Source organism: Carcharhinus amblyrhynchos, chromosome 25 (assembly GCF_965287045.1).
Source record: "Carcharhinus amblyrhynchos chromosome 25, sCarAmb.v2.hapA, whole genome shotgun sequence".
Taxonomy (NCBI): Eukaryota; Metazoa; Chordata; class Chondrichthyes; order Carcharhiniformes; family Carcharhinidae; genus Carcharhinus; species Carcharhinus amblyrhynchos.
In genome coordinates, this window is record NC_137348.1 from 510,863 (window position 1) to 529,201 (window position 18,339).

Consider the following 18,339-nt stretch of genomic DNA (forward strand, 5'->3'; position numbering starts at 1 on the left):
TGTGGCCTCACCAGTGCCCTGTACAGTTGCAGCAAGACCTCCCTGCTTTTATATTCTATCCCCCTTGCTATAAAGGCCAGTAACCCATTTGCCTTCCTGATCACCTGCAGACTGGGTTTTTGCAACTTGTGCACAAGGACCCCCAAGTCCCTCTGCACCATAGCATGCTGCAGCCTTTTAAATAGTAATCCCTCCTACTATTATTCCTGCCAAAGTGGATAACCTCACACTTGCTAACATTGTACTCCAGTTAGTGTGGCTAGCTCCACCAAGATGGATTTTGGAAGAGTGGCAGTAACAAGCTAGGTGACCAATTGTTTTAAACCTTGAGGAAAGGATGAACAAGATAAGAAGACAATGTGCAAATGTTATTGGCTTTAACTATTGGATGTAAGACAAGACAAAAACCAGATCAGAGAATCATGTGGGAAGTAAACATGGAGCTGGATGGCAATGTATTTGCAATCAGCAGGGAGGGGGAGAGAGGGAGACTCTTTGAGGAAGAATGTGATGAGGAATGGGGGCTAAGGATGGTAATATTTAAGGAAATGAAAGTAGTGGTTTTGAAAGAGAAGGGAGGTATAAAAGGTGGGGAAGTTTCTGCTATGGCATTTGTTTTTATGATTTAGTGCTGAGGTATTACTCTGCAACAAACTCAAGTTAAAAGAACAACACAGCACAGGAAACAGGCCCTTTGGCCCAACAAGCCTGTGCCACCATTTCAACAAAGCATTTTCCTACACCCACCCTGCCCTGTGTATGTGAATGGAACCCCTAATGTAGCCAGATACAGGGGAGAATAGTGTAGGGTCAATCTGTTACACCAATCAGCCTAGAGCACATCTTTGGGGTGTGGGAGGAAACCAGAGGAAACCCATGCAACCACGGAGAATGTGCAAACTCCCACAGACACAGGCCCAAATCCATGTATCTGTACAGCTAGCAGTGATAGTCACTGAGCTGTTGTGGTGCCCGTCTGCTGGTCCAGGATTAAGCGCACACAACGACATGAAGTACTAGGCCACCCTCAACCTCCAAGAGCAGCCCACGCACGACACATTGCATGCCCCTCATTTGACAACAAGGTGGACTGACACCTGTGGATTAAGAGACAAAACATTAACATGTAATATTACATTTCCAGTGTTGTCCCGAAGCTCTGACCCTTTTAATACCGTCTTCTATAACCTTCCATCCCTGTTTCACTTGTGTCTATCTAAGTAAACCTTAAACAAGTCCAACATGTCTGCCTCTACCTCCTTACTTGGTAGCACATTCCATACCCCTACAACCCTCTGCATGAAAAACCTTCCTCTAGTATCCAAATTATACTTCTCCCCACTCACCCTTAGATTGTGACCTCTTGTAATAGTTTTCCCCAATCTGGGGAAAAGCCTGCCACTGATTATCTATACCCTTTGTTATTTTATACACCTCAGCTGGAGTACTGTGTGCAGTTTTGGGCACCGCACCTGCGCAAGGATATTTTGGCCCTGGAGGGAGTGCAGAGGAGGTTTACTAGGCTGATACCGGAGTTGAGGGGATTGAGCTATGAGGAGAGGCTGAATAAACTAGGCTTGTACTCGTTAGAGTTTAGAAGAATGAGGGGAGATCTCATTGAGACGTATAAGATGATGAATGGGATGGATAGGATAGAGGTGGAGAGACTCTTCCCGCTCAAAAAAGACAGTAGGACTAGGGGGCACAGCCTCAAGATAAAGGGGAGGCGGTTTAGAACGGAGTTGAGGAGGAACTTCTTCACTCAAAGGGTGGTGAATCTCTGGAATTCTCTGCCCGTTGAAATGGTGGAGGCTGCCTCGCTAAATATTTTTAAGAAGCGGGTTGATGGGTTCTTGATAAGAGAGGGGATTAAGGGTTATGGGGAGAGGGCGGGAAAGTGGAACTGAGCAGCGACAGATCAGCCATGATCTTATTGAATGGCGGGGCAGGCTCGAAGGGCTGGATGGCCTACTCCTGCTCCTATTTCTTATGTTCTATCAGATTCCCCCCTTAATCTCCGTCTTTCTAAGGAGAAGAGCCCCAGTTTTTCCAATCTTTCCTTGTAACTCAGTCCTTCCATACCAGGCAGCATCCTGGTAAACCTCCTCTGCGCTCTCTCCAAGGGTCTCCATGTCATTCCGTCAGTAAGGTGACCAGAACTGGACGCGGTACTCTAAATGCAGTCTAACCAACATTCTGTACAAATGAAGCATTAGACAACAGCTCTTATACTCTATACCCCTTCCTATAAAGGCTAGCATTCCATAAGCTTTCCTCGTAACCTTCTCTACTTGTGTTGAGACCTTCAGAGACTTGTGCACCTGCACTCCCAGGTCCCTCTGCATTTCTATACTCTTAATCAGTCTAACTTTTATCATGTAACTCCTCCCTGCATTATTCCTTCCAAAATGCATCACCTCACATTTATTGGGATTAAATTCTATCTGCCCAGTATACCAACCTATCTATATAAGAACATAGGAGCAGGAGTAGGCCATCTAGCCCCTTGAGCCTGCCCCACCATTCAATAAGATCATGGCTGATCTGTCATGTCTCAGTTCCACATTCCTGCCCTCTCCCCATAACCCTTAATGCCCTTGCCTATCAAAAACCTATCAACCCACATCTTAAATATATTTAGCGAGGCAGCCACCACCACTTCAACGGGCAGAGAATTCCAGAGATTCACCACCCTTTGAGTGAAGAAGTTCCTCCTCAACTTGGTTCTAAACTGCCCCCCCTATCTTGAGGCTGTGCCCTCTAGTCCTACTGTCCTTTCTGAGCAGGAAGAGCCTCTCCACCTCTGTCCTATCCATCCCATCCATCCCATTCATCATCTTATGTCTCAATGAGATCTCCCCTCATTCTTCTAAACTTTAACAAGTACAATCCTATCTTGCTGTGTCACCTGACAATCTGCCAAACCTGCCATCTTGGTGTCATCTGCAAACTTGCTGATCACACCACATGCCCTCTCCCTTATTGTTTATATATTAGAGGAGAGGTCCCAGTACTGAGCCCTGTGGCACACCACTGGTGACTGACCTCCAGCCAGAAAAGGACCCTTCCACTACTACTGTCTCCTGTTGCCCAGCCAGTTTTCAATCCATCTAGCTACCTGTCCTTGTATCCCATGTACCTTAACCTTTTTCTACCAGCCTACCGTGAGGGACTTTGTCAAACACCTTACTGAAATTCATATAGATGACATCAACAGCTTGTCCATCATCAACCGTTTTTGTTGCCTCCAAAAGTTCTACCAGATTCATAAGGCAAGACCTCCCCTGAACAAAGCCATGTTGTGTATCCCTAATCAGATCGCAACACTCCAAATGCTTATACTTCCTATTCCTAAGAATTTTTTCCAATGATTTTCCTACCACTGATGTCAAACTCACTGGTCTATAATTACCAGGGTTATCCCTACTGCCCTTTTTAAACAGCAGTACCACATTAGCAACCCTCCAGTCCTCTGGGACCTCACCTGTGTCCAAAGAAGAAACAAAGATTTGCATCAGAAGCCCAGCAATTTCATCTTTCACCTCCCTAAGCAGCCTGGGATAAATACCATCAGGCCCCAGAGCTTTATCCATTTTTATGATACTTAAACCTGAACACTTCCTCCCTCGTGATGGATATTTCCTTCAAATGACATTACATGACACCAAACCCCTCCTTCGTGAATACTGACAAAGTATTCATTCAGGATCTCCCCATTCCCTCAGACTCCATGCATAGCTCCCCTCCTTTGTCCCTAAGAGGACCTATTTTCCCTCTAACCACTCTTCTTTCTAACATGAGAATAAAATGCCTTTGGATTTTCCTTAATCCTATCAGCCAAAGCCATTTCATGCCCTCTTTTTGCCCTTCTAACTCCCCTTTTGCACTCCCTCCTACTCTCTCTACATTCCTCCAGCACTTTCTCTGTTCCCAGTTGTTTCGACCTAACATATGCCTCTCTTCCTGACCAAGTCTTCAATACCCCCTGTAATCCACAGCTCTCTAATCCTGCCTTTCCCATCCTTCCTCTTTGCCAGCACGTGCCTTTCCTGCAACATTATCAGTTTGCCCTTGAAAGCCTCCCACTTACCAACTGTGGACTTGCCTGCTAACAACACCTTCCGATCAGTGTCCTTCAGCTCCCTCCTAATCCGGCTATAGCTCACCTTCCCCCAGTTCAGTATCCTCCCCCTTCAGACGGCACTCATCCCTTTCCTTTTTTATCCTAAAGTAGACAGACTTGTGGACACTGTTAGCCACATGTTTGCCTACCACAACCTCAACCACCTGCCCCGGTTCATTACCCAACACTAAATCCAGTATAGCCCCCTCCTAGTCGGGCTAGTTATGTACTGCTCCAAGGACCCTTCCAACACACATTTTACAAACTCCTCCCCATCCATACCTCCAGCTCTAGGCACCTTCCAATCCACTCCAGGAAGATTAAAGTCACCTGCTACAACCACCTTATTCTTTCTGCACCTATCTAAAATGCCTCTGCAAATACCTTCCTCCACTGACCTCAGGCTGTTGGGTGGCCTATAGTATACCATAGCATTGTAATCTCTCCCTTTATTCCTCAACTCCACCCACAGCGACTTGATCCCTAACGCCTCCATATTATCCTCCCTCTGCACTGCTGTGATGTGCTCCTTTACTAACAATGCCACCCCACTGCCTCTCCAACCCTCCTGTCACACCTAAAACACTTATGCCCAGGAACATTCAGCTGCCAGTCCTGCCCTTCCTTTAACCACGTCTCTGTCACTGCCACCACATCTAAATTTCTCATGAACATCAAGGCCCTAAGCTCATCTGTTTTATCCATCACACTCCTTGCATTGAAACAGATGCAGTCCAACCCCCCCGGCCCACTCAGAACCTCCTTCCCCCTGATAATTTTCCTTTCACCCAAACCTACCCTATTACCCAACTCACTCCTGACCCCAGTGTCTAATGAGCTATCAGTCTCATCCCCACCCTCCTCCCTGTTAGTTTAAACCCTGCCTAGACACTCCAGCTAACCTCCCTGCTAAGACATTTGTCCCCCCTCCATTCAAATTTCCCCATCCCTCTACAGGTGCCCTCTCTCAATACTTCCCAGTGATCTACAAAAGTAAAGCCCTCTACCTTGCACCAATCCCTAAGCCATGCATTCAGCTGCATGATCTCATTATTCCTAGCCCTGCTGGTACTAGGCAGCAGCCCAGAGAATGCCACCCTGGAGGTCCTGCTCTTCAGTTTGGACCCCAACTCCCTAAATTGCCTGCATACATCTGCCCTACTCTGCCTTCCTATGTCCCTCTCTCCTGCATGTATTATTACTTCTGCCTGGGTCCCCTCCCCTTTCAAAATTCCCTCTATCCTCTCCAATATGTCCTGTACCCCTGCTCCAGGGAGGCAGACTACTATCCTGGAGTCATGCTTTTGCCCACAGAACCTCCTGTCAATTCCTTTGACCCTCCCATCCCCCACCATTACCTCATTGCCAGCCCCCTTCCTTCCCTCTGAGTCATTCTGGCCCTCCTGTCTTTCCTTTTGTGCCCCTGTTGATGTCTTTTGGGGGGGCCACTGGGGTTGTCTTTGGACCCAGACTATTCTTCTTCGTCTTAAGTTATCCACCCATCCTGTTCCTCAGCCCTGGGACCTCCACTTGTTCATGGTTTATAGCCATGAACTCCTCATTCACCCTAACCAGAAATGCATCCTCTAAATGCATCTCCAGTTGCCTGACCCAGGCCCTCAAATGCTGCAGCTCTAAACACTTGATGCAGATATGGGCCTTCGGGAGATGAAGCCTCCAAGAACTCCCACATGTGGCACCTAACAGCTAATGTTCCTCCCCATAGCCCCTGCCATGTCTCAACCTCACTTGGGTTTGTATGTGCTGAAATGCAACACAGGAAAGATAGAAACTGCAACTCACCTTGTCTAAGCCCAGCAAGCCAAAGCCCTTAACTCTCTTTCAGCTCCCACTCACTCTGCTGCCCACTGTCTATCACTGTCTTCTTTTTATACCCCTGCTCTCCCTTCCCGACTAGCCCCTCACTTAACTTCTGCTACGGAAGTAAAAAGTACTCACAGAAACACCACAAACCGGAAATGCAGTCAAAAAGCATTTAAAGTAAATCCAACACTCACCACAGCCATCAAGTACACTGCTCTGGAGAAAGAGTTATTACTATAGAAATCATAAATTACAGCTCACAGGCCTTTGGCCCTTGTCTGCCAAACCATTTTTTTCTTGCCTAGTCCCACTGACCTGCACTTGGACCATATCCCTCCACACACCTTTCATCCATGAACCCATCCAAGTTTTTCGTGTTAAGTGAGCCTGCATTTACCACTATCTGGCAGCTCATTTCACATTTGCACCACTGTGCATGAAGAATCCCCCTAATATTCCCTTAAACTTTTCTCCTTTCACCCTTAACCCATACCCTCTGGTTTTTCTCCTCTTTCCTCAGTGGAAAAAGCCTGCTTGCATTCACTCTATCTATAACCCATCAAAAGCTTGTACACCTCTATCAAATCTCTCCCCTCATTCTTCTACACTGCATGGAATAAAGTCCTAACCTATTCAATCTCTCTAAGTCAGCTTCTCAAGTCCTGGCAACATCCTTGTGAACCTTTGCTGCACTCTTTAATCTTCTTTACATCCTTCCTGTAACTAGTGACCAAACCTGTACACAATACTCTAAATTTGGCCTCATCAAATGCCTTATACAACCCTACCATAACACTCCAACTTTTATACTCAATACTCTGATATATAAAGGCCAATGTACCAAAGCACTCTTTACAATCCTAGTCACCTGTGACATCCTTTTTAGGGGATTCTTCACCTATATTTCCAGATCCCTCTATTCAACTGCACTGTTCAGAATCCTAACATTTACTCTGTAGTTCTACTTTGGTTTGTCCTTCCAAAGTGCAATACCTCTCACTTAAATTCCATTGGCCATTTTTCTAGTTGGTCCAAATCCCTCTAAGCTTTTAAAACCTTCCTCACTGTCCAATACACCTCCAATCTTTATCAGCAAATTTGCTGATCCATTTTACCACAGTCATCTATATCAATGATCTGGATGATAAAACAACAATAATAAACCCAACACCAATCCCTGCAACACTCTGCTCAGAAGCAATCCTCCACAACTACTGTCTGGCTTCTTCCATTGAGCCAGTGTCTAATCCAATTTACTACCTCCCCATGTATACCTAGTGACTGAACCTTCCTAACTAACCTCCCATGAAGTGGTTGTTAGGCCACACTTGGAATACTGTCCAATCCTGGTCCTTGCATTACCAGAAGGATGTGGAGGCTTTGGAGAGAGTACAGAAAAGGTTTACCAGGATGTTGCCTGGTATGGCAGGTTTTAGCTATGAAGAGATTGAATAAACTGGGATTGTTCTCCCTGGTGAGGCTGTCATGATAGAAGTTTATAAAATTGAGGGGCATAAAGTGAACAGTTGGAAGCTTTTCCCAGGGCAGAAATGACCTTTGGGGGGAAAGGTTCAGGGGAGACATGGAAGTGAAGTTTTTAGTGTAGTGGCTTGGCTGCCAAGAGAATTGCTTAAGGCAAACACATTAGCAACATTTTAAGACATATCTGGATAGACATATGAACAGGCAGGAAATGGAGGGATACAGGCAGGTCCTCTAGAGGGGACTACATTATTGGCACAAGCTTGGAGGGCTGAAGAGCCTGTTCTTGTGCTGTACTGTTTGTTCTTGGTTTCTTCTGGACCATGTGAGGAAACTTCTGCACCTGGATGAAACCTGTGCAGATTCCAGACAGTGGCCTGGATTCTTGTGCTGTGAGGCAGCAGTGCTAACCACTCTGCTGCTCCGTGGAGATCAGTCATTCAAGCTCAGTGTGAAAGTAGAGCCTCAAGTACTGTGCCCAAGTTTTTCACCATAATTGGGCAAAAAATCAGCTGCAAGTTTCTGTACTTCTGGGCATTTTTCCCTGTTTTGTGCCTCCTCAATTACTGCTGGGTCTTATCGTACTTCTGGGAAATCAGTACAACCACAATTAAATTACAAAAGCCATGTTAATATTGCTGAGTGCTTTAAATATTAAAACTAACAACCTGTCCTGTCCCTCCTTGAGGGTGTTTGGAGTTATTCTCCCAGCCTCCATAACTTGTCATTTTCCATGCTTTTAACCCCAATGCAGTGCCAAATGCAACTGTTCATGCAAGTCAATTCAGCTCCTATTTAAAAATAAATATTTCTTTTCTTTCCCCAGACCTCCAATAGCTTAGAAGGACTAGATAACACTGCCTATTGGTGGGGAGAATGGGCCAAATGGACAGGATGCACCCGGACTTGTGGAGGAGGCATCAAAACACAGGAAAGACACTGTCTGAAACAAAGGTAGAAATCAATGAGGCAGTGAATACTTTGTTATGGACTAATCTTTATGTAAAATAAACCTGTAAATGTTGGAAATTTCCAGTTTTTAAACACTGGCAAATATAACCAATCTCTCCCAACTAAAGAGAAGGCAGTTTAAAATGCCCAGCATAACAAAATATCAGGGGTAATATTACATTTGCATTCTGTTTTTCCCTTATTAGTTCTCCCAGAACATTTGTCTCTGCAAATCAGTAGGTTATAGGCCAACTCCTGTGTCTTTTGCAGTGCCAACATTCAGCTGACATTAAATGCAGCCTGAGGTGATTTACCCATTGACAACACTATTTTTCCTCAGTGCCTCATGCTGGAAGTGCAACAAAGTCCAGCATAGTAATTCTTGTTAACTCTGATTTGGTGCATTAGAGTGCCAGAATGCAATATTTCAATCCTTTTCAAAAACCAACAAAGCCATGTGCTACTTGAACTTATTCAAAACTGTGTGTACAGAACACTTGTTTTATCATGGATTCCCTACAGTGCAGAAGGAGGCATTTGGCCCATGTCTGCACCAACCACAATCCTACCCAAACCCTAACCCCATGTATTTATTCTAATAGTCTCCTGACACCAAGTGGCAATTTGGCATGGCCAGTCAACCTAACCTTTTGGAGTGTTGGAGGAACACAGTAAGAAGTCTGACAACACCAGGTTTAAGTCCAACAGATTTATTTGACAGTGAATTCAAGCTTTTGAGATTTGCCCCTTTGTCAGGTGAATGCTGAGTTCTGGCCTCAGCATATAACAGCACAGACTGTTTGCAGATTACTGACTAGAATGCAAGTCTTTACAACTGACCTGCTATTCAAGTCTTGAAAGGCTGACAGTGAGTGGAAGGAGCATTGAGCACAAGTTGAAGAGATGTGTATTGTCTCCAGGCAGTACAGTGAGGTTTTGCAAACCCAGGCAAGTCGTGGGGGTTACAGATAGTGACATGAACCCAAGATCCCTGTTAAGACCACCCTTATGTGTGCAGAACTTGGCTCAGTCTCTGCTCAGTGACTCTGTGCTATCATGTTGCGAAGGCCACCTTGGAGAATGCTTAACCCAAAGGTCAGAGGCCAAATGCCCATGACCACTGAAGTGTTCACCAGCAGGAAGGGAACAGTCTTGCCTGGTGATTATTCGACAATGTTCATTCATCCATTGTCACAGTGTCTGCATGGTCTCCCCAATGTACCATGCTTTGGGACATCCTTTCTTGCAGCATATTAGGTAGACAACATTGGCTGAGTTGCAAGAGTACGTACCATGTACCTGGTGGATCAAACAGAACATTCCAGCGCAGTACAGGCCCTTTGGCCCTTGATGTTGCACTGACTAGTGGAACCAATCTAATGACCCTCTAACCTAAACTATTCCAGTGTTGTCCATATGCCTATCCACTGACCATTTGAATGCCCTTAAAGTTGGCGAGTCCACAACTGCTGCAGGCAGGGCATTCCATGACCTTCTACCCTGAGTAAAGAACCTACCTCTGACATCTGTCCTATAATTACCACCCCTTATTTTAAAGCTATGTCCCCTTGTTAGCCATCACCATCCAAGGGTAAAAGGCTCTCACTGTCCATCCTATCCAATCCTTTGATCGTCTTTGTATGCCTCAATCAGGTCACCTCATAATCTTCTCTCCAATGAAAATAACCTCAAGTCCCTCAGCCTTTCCTCATAAGACCTTCCCACCATACCAGGCAACACCCTGGTAAACCTCCTCTGCACCCTTTCCAATGCCTCCATCTTTCTTAATGCAGCAACCAGAACTGTACACAATACTCCAAGTGCAGCTGCACCAGAGTTTTGTACAGTTGTAACATGACCTCATGGCTCCAAAATTCAATCCCTCTACCAATAAAAGCTAACACACCGTACGCTGCCTTAATCTATTTCCCATCAACCGCCACCCTCTGTCTTCTATCAGCTAGCCAATTCCTGATCCAAACTACTAAATCACCCTCAATCCCATGCATCTGCATTTTCTGCAATAGCCTACCATGGGGAACCTTATCAAACGCTTTGCTAAAATCCGTATACACCACATCAACTGCCTTACTCTTATCCACCTCTTTGGTCACCTTTTCAAAAAACTTGATAAGGTTTGTGAGGCACAACCTACCCTTAACAAAACTGACTATCTCTAATCAATTTATTTCCATTTAGATGATTATAAATCTTATCCCTTATAATTCTTTCCAACTTTTCCCACAACAGAGTAAGGCTCACTGGTCTATAATTCCCAGGATGGTCTCTATTCCCTTTCTTGAACAAGGGGACAACATTTGCTATCCTCCAGTCTTCTGGCACTATACCTGAAGCCAATGACAACATGAAGATCAAAGCCAAAGGCTCTGCAATCTCCTCCCTAGCCTCCCAGAGAATCCTAGGGTAAATCCCATCCAGCCCAGGGGACTTATCTATTTTCACACTCAAATTGCCAACACCTTATGTACCTCAACCCTGTCTAGTCTACTACTTGGTATTGCAGTATTCTCCTCACTACACGGACTTTTTCCTGCATGAATACTGTCAAACTACTCATTCAGTGCCTCTCCTGTCTCTTCAGGCTCCATGCACAACTTCCCACTGCTGTCTCTGGCCCTAATCTTGCCCTAACCAATCTTTTATTCTTGACATGCCTGTAGAAAGCTTTAGGATTTTCCTTGATCCTATCTGCCAAAGTCTTATGTCCTCTTCTAGCTCTTCTCAACTCTCTCTTTAGCTCCTTCCTAGCTAATTTATAACTCCAGTGCCCTAACTGAGCGTTCACGTCTCATCTTTACATAAGCTGCCTCCTTCCTCCTCTTCAGAGATTCAACTTCCTTAGTATACCACGGTTCCCTTGCTCAACCACTTCCTGCCTGACGGGTACATGTTTATCAAGGACTCGCAGTAGCTGCCCCTTGAATAAGCTCCACATTTCAGATGTTCCCAGCCCCTGCAATTTCCTAAATCTCACCTAATAGCCTCATAATTACCCTTCCCACAGCTATAACTTCTGCCCTTCAGTATATGCCTATCCCTCTCCATCACTAAGGTAAACGTAACCAAATTGTGCTCACCTACCTTCAAGTCTAACACCTGGTCTAGTTCATTACCCAGTACCAAATCCAATATAGCCTCAGCTCTTGGCCTATCTACGTACTGCCATGAAACCTTCCTGCACACATTGGACAAAAACTGACCCCCCTCTAATGTGCTTGAACTATAGCTTTTCCAATCAATATTTGTAAAATTAAAGTCCCCCTGTAACAACTACCCTGTTACTTTTGCACCTATCCAGGATCATCTTTGCAATCCTTTCCTCTACATCTCCGGAACTTTTTGGAGGCCTATATTTTTTAAAAAAAAACTCCCAACGGTGTGATCTCTCCTTTTCCTGTTTCTAATCTCAGCCCATACCTCAACGTTCAGGTCCACATCAAATGTCCTTTCTGCAACTAATACTGTCCTTGACTGACAGTGCCACACCTCCCCCCTCTTCTACCACCTTCTCTGCTGACTGAAACATCTGAACCCCAGAACCTGCAACAACCATTCCTGTCCCTGCTCTAGCCATTTCTGAAATGGCCACAGCATCAAAGTCCCAGGCTGCAAGTTCATCCACCTTATTGTGTATGCTCCTCACATTAAAGTATTCTCTTGTGGTGATGTCATCCATGTTGATCTGGCATGTCTTGCAGAGGTTGCTGTGGCACAGTTGTGTGGTATTGTGGTCACTGATCTCCTGAAGGCTGGGTAGTTTGCTGCAAACAGTAGTCTGTTTGAGGTTGTGCAGTTGTCTGAAGGCAAGAAGTGGGGGTGTGGGGATGGCCCTGGCAAGATGTTCATCTTCATCAATGTTGAAGACTCCAGAGAAGATTTTGTCGTAGCTTCTGTGCTCCTGGGAAGTAGTGGATGTCTGCTGTGTCCTGTTTGTCTTCTGAGGAGGTTGGTGTGTTTTTTTTTGCTGTGGCACATTAAAACTGTCAATTGAGTTGAGCACCATATCCTGCTCTTATGAGGGCATCTGGAGGTGCTTGTCACAATCTTCCTCATCTGAGTAAATCCTGTGTCTACCTAAATCCTGAGGCAAACCGCAAAGCTTGAGTTTACTATCAAATAAATCAGTTGGACTTAAACCTGGTGTTGTCAGACTTCTTACTGTGTTTACCCCAGTCCAATGCTGGCATCTGTTAGAGGAAACCCACCCAGACATGGAGAGAACATGCAAACTACAGTGACCCAAGCTGTGGCTCTGACAAAAGTTCATCCATTCTGCTTCCAAACTTATTGTTTTAATAGGAAATTATAGGCCAGTTAGCGTGACCTCTGTCATGGGCAGGGAAGCTGGAATCAGTGTAGCTGTGCACTTAATCTTATGCAACCAGTCAATATAAAAGGGAAATCATATTTGACTAATTTAGAGTTCTTTCAAATAAGTATGTCAGAACATGGATAAAGAGGAACCTATTGATTTGTGGATTTGGATTTCTGGGAGACATTTATGATAGATTAGTACACAAGTTCAGGATGTCCAGCAACATATTAGAAGTAGAGGATTGGTCAGCTAACAGGAAAGAGTAGGAATAAGTATGTTTGGGTTAACAAGATGTAACTAGTAGAAATCAGTGGGGCCTCAAATATACAGTCTCTAACTTAGATGAATGTTGCTGTTGTCATGAGTTATGAAGAGAATTAGTCTGCAGAGATGCCAATAAGTTAAAATGTAAACTCTTCCACTCTTGAAGGAAGAGCAGAAAAGCAATCTACTATACAAATAGAATGAGATTGGTGCATGAATCACAAAGTCAGTATGCAATTACAGCTGGTGATTAGGAAGTCAGATTGAATGTTTGTTTATTACAAGATTGAATGGAATTTTGTAGACATTCATGGGACATTGGTTATTGCTGGCTGGCCAACATTGTCCATCTGCAATTGCCCTTGGAGGGCAGTGGAGAGTCAACCACATAGCTTTGGCTGAGTCACGTAGGCCAGGGTGGATAGAGATGGCAGATTTCCATCCCTAAAGGACATTAATGAACTAGATAGGTTTTTTGTGACAATGGTTTCATGGTTGTCAGTAGATTCTTTAAATCCAGATTTTTTTACTTGAATTGAAATTCCACCATCTGTCATGGTGGGATTTGTCCCTAGAACACTGGCTGAGTTTCTGCATTAATAGTCTAGGGATGATACCACTGGGCCATCACCTTCCCACAATATAAAAGTAAGGAAGTTTATATAGAATCCTATAGTGCAGAAGGAGGCCATTCAGCTCAAGTCTGCACTGGACACCAACTCATCCAAGCTCTATCCCCATAACCCCATTAATTTATCCTAGCTAGCCCCTCTGATAATGAAAGGGCCAATTTAGCATGGTCAGTCCAGCTAACCTGCATGTCTCTGAACTGGGAGGAAACCCACAAGGAGAACACAAACTCCAGTGACCCAAGCCAGGAATCAAACATCAGTCCCTGGCACTGTAAGGCAGCAGTGCTAACCACTGCATTGCAGTCATGTAGTGTTGAGTCCCTGGGTGGAACTTTCTCTCTTTAGACAGTGGCACATAAGTAGGAAAGATGCCACAGGCCCAATGGTGGCTTCCTCTACTGGGTTTTAAAGGATTTGAATGTCACCCTGTCAGTTATGGGCTCTAGTTGATACAATCATACAAAAATAGAACCCATATCCCACCTGTTCAACACTTCCTTGGCATTGCCTGGGCATGACCCTCTTTCACAAGTGGAGATTCTAATGGGAGAGGGCACTGGGGAGCCCAGTGTTGAACATCAAGATTCCTGTTGTGTCATTGGCAATGGGGGGTATAATTGGAATGGGCAATCCCACAAGTGTAAACTGAGTTTTGGGATTTCCCCTTGCTGATTCTGCCTGCCTGACCCCCATCTACCCCTACCCCATATCTGGAATATCACTTGAGTTTTGGTCTCCTTTAAAATATAAAACGGGTCCTTCCCACTGTGCTGATGTTGATACCAAATTGAACAATCCCTTGGTCCATGTGCTTATCTAAAAGTCTCAAACACCTGTTGTCAGTAAATAATACCTCAGTAGTCATGAGTCAGAGTACAGCAGGCTTATTACAAAAGCTTTTGGGAAAAGCCTGATACTGAGTGGTTCACCAGATTTCTCCACAAACACGAGTAAATTTTTATACATCCCAGTTCCCACCCCTAGTCACATCCACAGTTCTCCAGGATGTCTGTCTGTCATAGTTCATCATCCATCATGGGGTTATTGCTGCCTCAGTGGTTTCAGCCTTTGCAGAATCCATTTGTAATCATAGCTGTCCCAAGGCTGTGACTGTTTCCATTCTGTTCATCTAGTGTAATTAGCCATATCACATCTTGACAGCTGCAGTTTGTTTAGCCAGTGTACAAGGCTACAAACTCACTCATACACATCAACTGGCATACAAGGTTACAGGGGTGCAAAAATAAGTCTTGCAATGCTTTGCACAAAACTTTAAGTATTTCAAAGTTCATTAACCCATTTCCCCCCTCCTCCTTCCCCCCATTTTGGTCAGGACTGTACCAAATCATGGCACCGTGACCAATTTAGAACCAAATGTTACTGCATATGGGCCCAGCTCCTTTGTCAGGAGGTCTGCCCCCTCTGCCTGTACACTTGTGCCCAGTATAACCCAGGCTGTTACTGTTTTGCAACAAGTGGTCAATAGTGTCATACAAAGACAGCAAGCAATTACAATTAATAAAGTCAATCCATTCATCGGATATGAACCTTACAATGCAAACCATTGCCCCAGCCAGCCCAGAGGTTTATAATTGTGGTATTGGTTCCTCTCCTGTATTTTTGCTATGTGTTTAATCTGCCAAGTGAGTGATATTCTCTGAAGCATCTAGGATATGTACAGCGTTTGGACCCAACTATAGCACATGTCCCTCCTTAGGAGGTTAGCACATAATTGCATACCAATTGGTTCTGTAACGCCACAGTCTGAATAGCTGTGACCTCTGACAGCTCAGCTGCGCTCATGTCCTCGAACTCTTGGTCTCCTTTGATTCTCTAAGGTCATGGCCATGTGTATAAGTTCTCGTGCTGCCTTTGCTGTCCAAGATGTGGATATGCTGGTGTAGGACTGGGGTAAACACAGTAAAAAAAATCTTGACAACACCAGGTTTAAGTCCAAACAATTTTATTTGATAGTACACTCACTAGCTTATCAAAAATCAGTTGGACTTAAACCTGGTGTTGTCAGACTTTTTACTGTTTGCCATCCAATACAGTGGGTAGGCTATCATGAAGAACTGTTCTGGCTCTCTAATGACTCACTTGGCAGGTGTATCTCAGGATGGTCTCAAGTCAGTGTAATAGTGAAGGTAGGGCACCACATATGCTAGGTGGCATGATCCAAACCAATCCCATGGAAGCCACAAGTAGGCATTGCTTCCACAGGCAAAATAAGTACCATTATATGCAGTCATACTGCTCACATAAACAGAAGTTGATCAGGACATCAGCTGTGGATTGTAATCTGTACCAAAGCCCAGGCACCACTGGGTACGTGAACCTGCTGAGTACAATAGCAATGGCCAACAGGTATGGCTCCATTTCATACCAAGCAATAGATCCCTTTTGGTTTTTTTCTCCCAACATGGGGAGAGTCTGATCTATTATAGCTAGGCTGGTAATGGTTCTTAAAGGCTGATGGAGTCCACCCTCCACCACCTAACCCCAAAATGGCATCACTGCCGCTGACATTGAAAGCACCTTGCATAGTGGTACCTGATTGGGTGTCCTTCTGTCCTAGGTTCCATCCTGATTCAAAATCCATTCTACCATTTCTGGAGTTAACAAAGGGATAGAGAATAAAGGACCAACCCTGCTTCCCCCTCCTCTGTGCGTGGGAATGTGTGAGCAGACCCAGCACTTGCTCAAATTTGACTGTAATGCATACAAGTGAAACATACACAAGTGTTCACGTGAGGGGGTCCAATTTTAACAGATTGGTGCAATGACCTCTTGGATCAGCCAAATCTCATTGTTCTCATTCCCCCAAGCCCTCTGCTGGGCACAGGTCCATCCCAGTCCCTCAACTAAACACCAGAAACTCCAGTTACATTGCATGGGAGACCCCAATCACCTCACCCCTCCAGAGTTGGCAACATAATATGGTTAAGGAATCCCAAGCAGCAGCCCCTATGGGTTACTTCCCAGGGGCCTATTCCATGTGTTGGATGGTTACAATAGACAGTCGGCATTAGAGGTGCTTGCAATGTTCTATCCAAGTCTGCACAATTCCATCTATGCTTTCCCTCCATGGCTGACAGGGCAAGGATCATGAGAAGCAGCAAGAGAATCATTCTATCACTTACCTGTAACCCACACAACCTTTATACAATGGACCAAAGGCTGTATCACCTATGCACAACTTCCCATGAACTTATTCAGCTTGCTTGGAGGTCAGCTGTCTCATCTGTGAATTGAACACATTGTTTTGTTTAAGTAGGCAGGGGTTTTCTGCCAGTTATTCCTTTTACATAGACCATTTTATTTGTAATTGGTAAAAGTAGGTCCATAACAGATATGGAGACTCCCATGTCAACCAGCATTTCATGTTGTCAGCACCCTACTAGTGCAGACACATAAATTCTACCCTCCTTACCCAAACTCACAGGGGCTGCCCCTTCTGTGATGGCAGGGGAAGCCTGACTACATTGTCCATGTTTGCTCCAACAGGTGGCCTGTGTGGCCCTCTTTTTTTTATTGCAATATTTGCAGGTAGGTGCCTTCCTTCTACCCTGCCTTCAGAGCTCTACAGTCTCTGGCAAAGTGGCCAGGCTTTCCACAATTATGACATGTATTCTTTGGTTTAGTTCCTCCACTGTTTGCACTAACATTTTCCTGTTTTATTCATTTGGTATGATTTCTCAACTGTCCATCTTTAATTTCAGATGCCCATTCTTCTAATTCATCATAATCCTGGGAACTAATAACTCCCATTTTAAGGATTTTTTGGTGAGCTAGTGACAGCCTGTCTTTAAATGCTTGTAAAAAGGCTGTCTGGGCAGTTTTGGGCATTCCTGAACATTATTGGTATAATTTAAAGAGCCACTCCCCAAATTCAGAGGCCCCTTCGCCCCTTTATTGTTTACTGTTAGTAATTCTGGACCAGTTGGTTGGTGTTGCCCAAGACTTCTGCCTTAAACTGATTTTTAAATGGCTCAATATTGCATCAAGCTCAATGTTTAACTATGGTGAAGTCTCCCACCAGTGCTGTGGGTTGTATGGCCAGCCCATAGGGAGGCAAGCATCCCCAGCTGGGGTCCTTTTTTAAAATTTGGTTTCTCTCTTCTAGTTCTCTATTGTGTGCTTCCAGTATTTTGGTTTTGTCATCACCCAATTTCATACCCAAGACTGAGACCTGTTCAGTTAATCCAGCCATTGGTGAACTAAGAATTCCAAAGAAGCATGGAACATTACAGCACAGAAACAGATCTTTTGGCCCTTGGCTGTGCCAAACCATTTTTCTGCCTAGTGCCACTGACTTGCACCTGGACCATACCCCTCCATACCTATACTTACCATATGCCATTATTGTGGAAAGTCAGGTTACAGGAACCATGGTGTACAAAGGCTGTAATAAATCTGGTCAAAGAAAAGCTTACAAAAGATTGAGCTAGGATTAAGGAAAACCAAGGCATTCTACAAGTATGTGAACAGCAAGAGGATAAGATATAAAAGAATAGAACCTATCAAGTGTGACAGTGGGAATGTTTGTATGGAACCAGAAGAAATAGCAGAGGTACTTAGTGAATACTGACATAGTATTTCTTTATGGAAAAGGATCTTGGTGGTTGTAGTGCAGACTTGCAGAGGACTGAAAAGCTTGAGCATGTTAGGGGGAAGTTTTTCACTGAGGGTGAGTGAATGGAATCGGCTGCTGTCAGTGGTGGTGG

General features: G+C 44.6%; 1 protein-coding gene across 1 annotated transcript in view; it reads left to right on the forward strand.

The window, feature by feature from the left end:
• Positions 1-18,339, forward strand: part of ttc16 (tetratricopeptide repeat domain 16) — a 180,920-nt gene that overhangs the window by 7,797 nt on the left and 154,784 nt on the right. Inside the window, exon 3 of the mRNA XM_080212074.1 lies at positions 8,256-8,383. Within this exon, the coding sequence (XP_080068200.1) occupies positions 8,256-8,383 (128 nt within the window). The remainder of the gene's footprint in view (positions 1-8,255; positions 8,384-18,339) is intronic.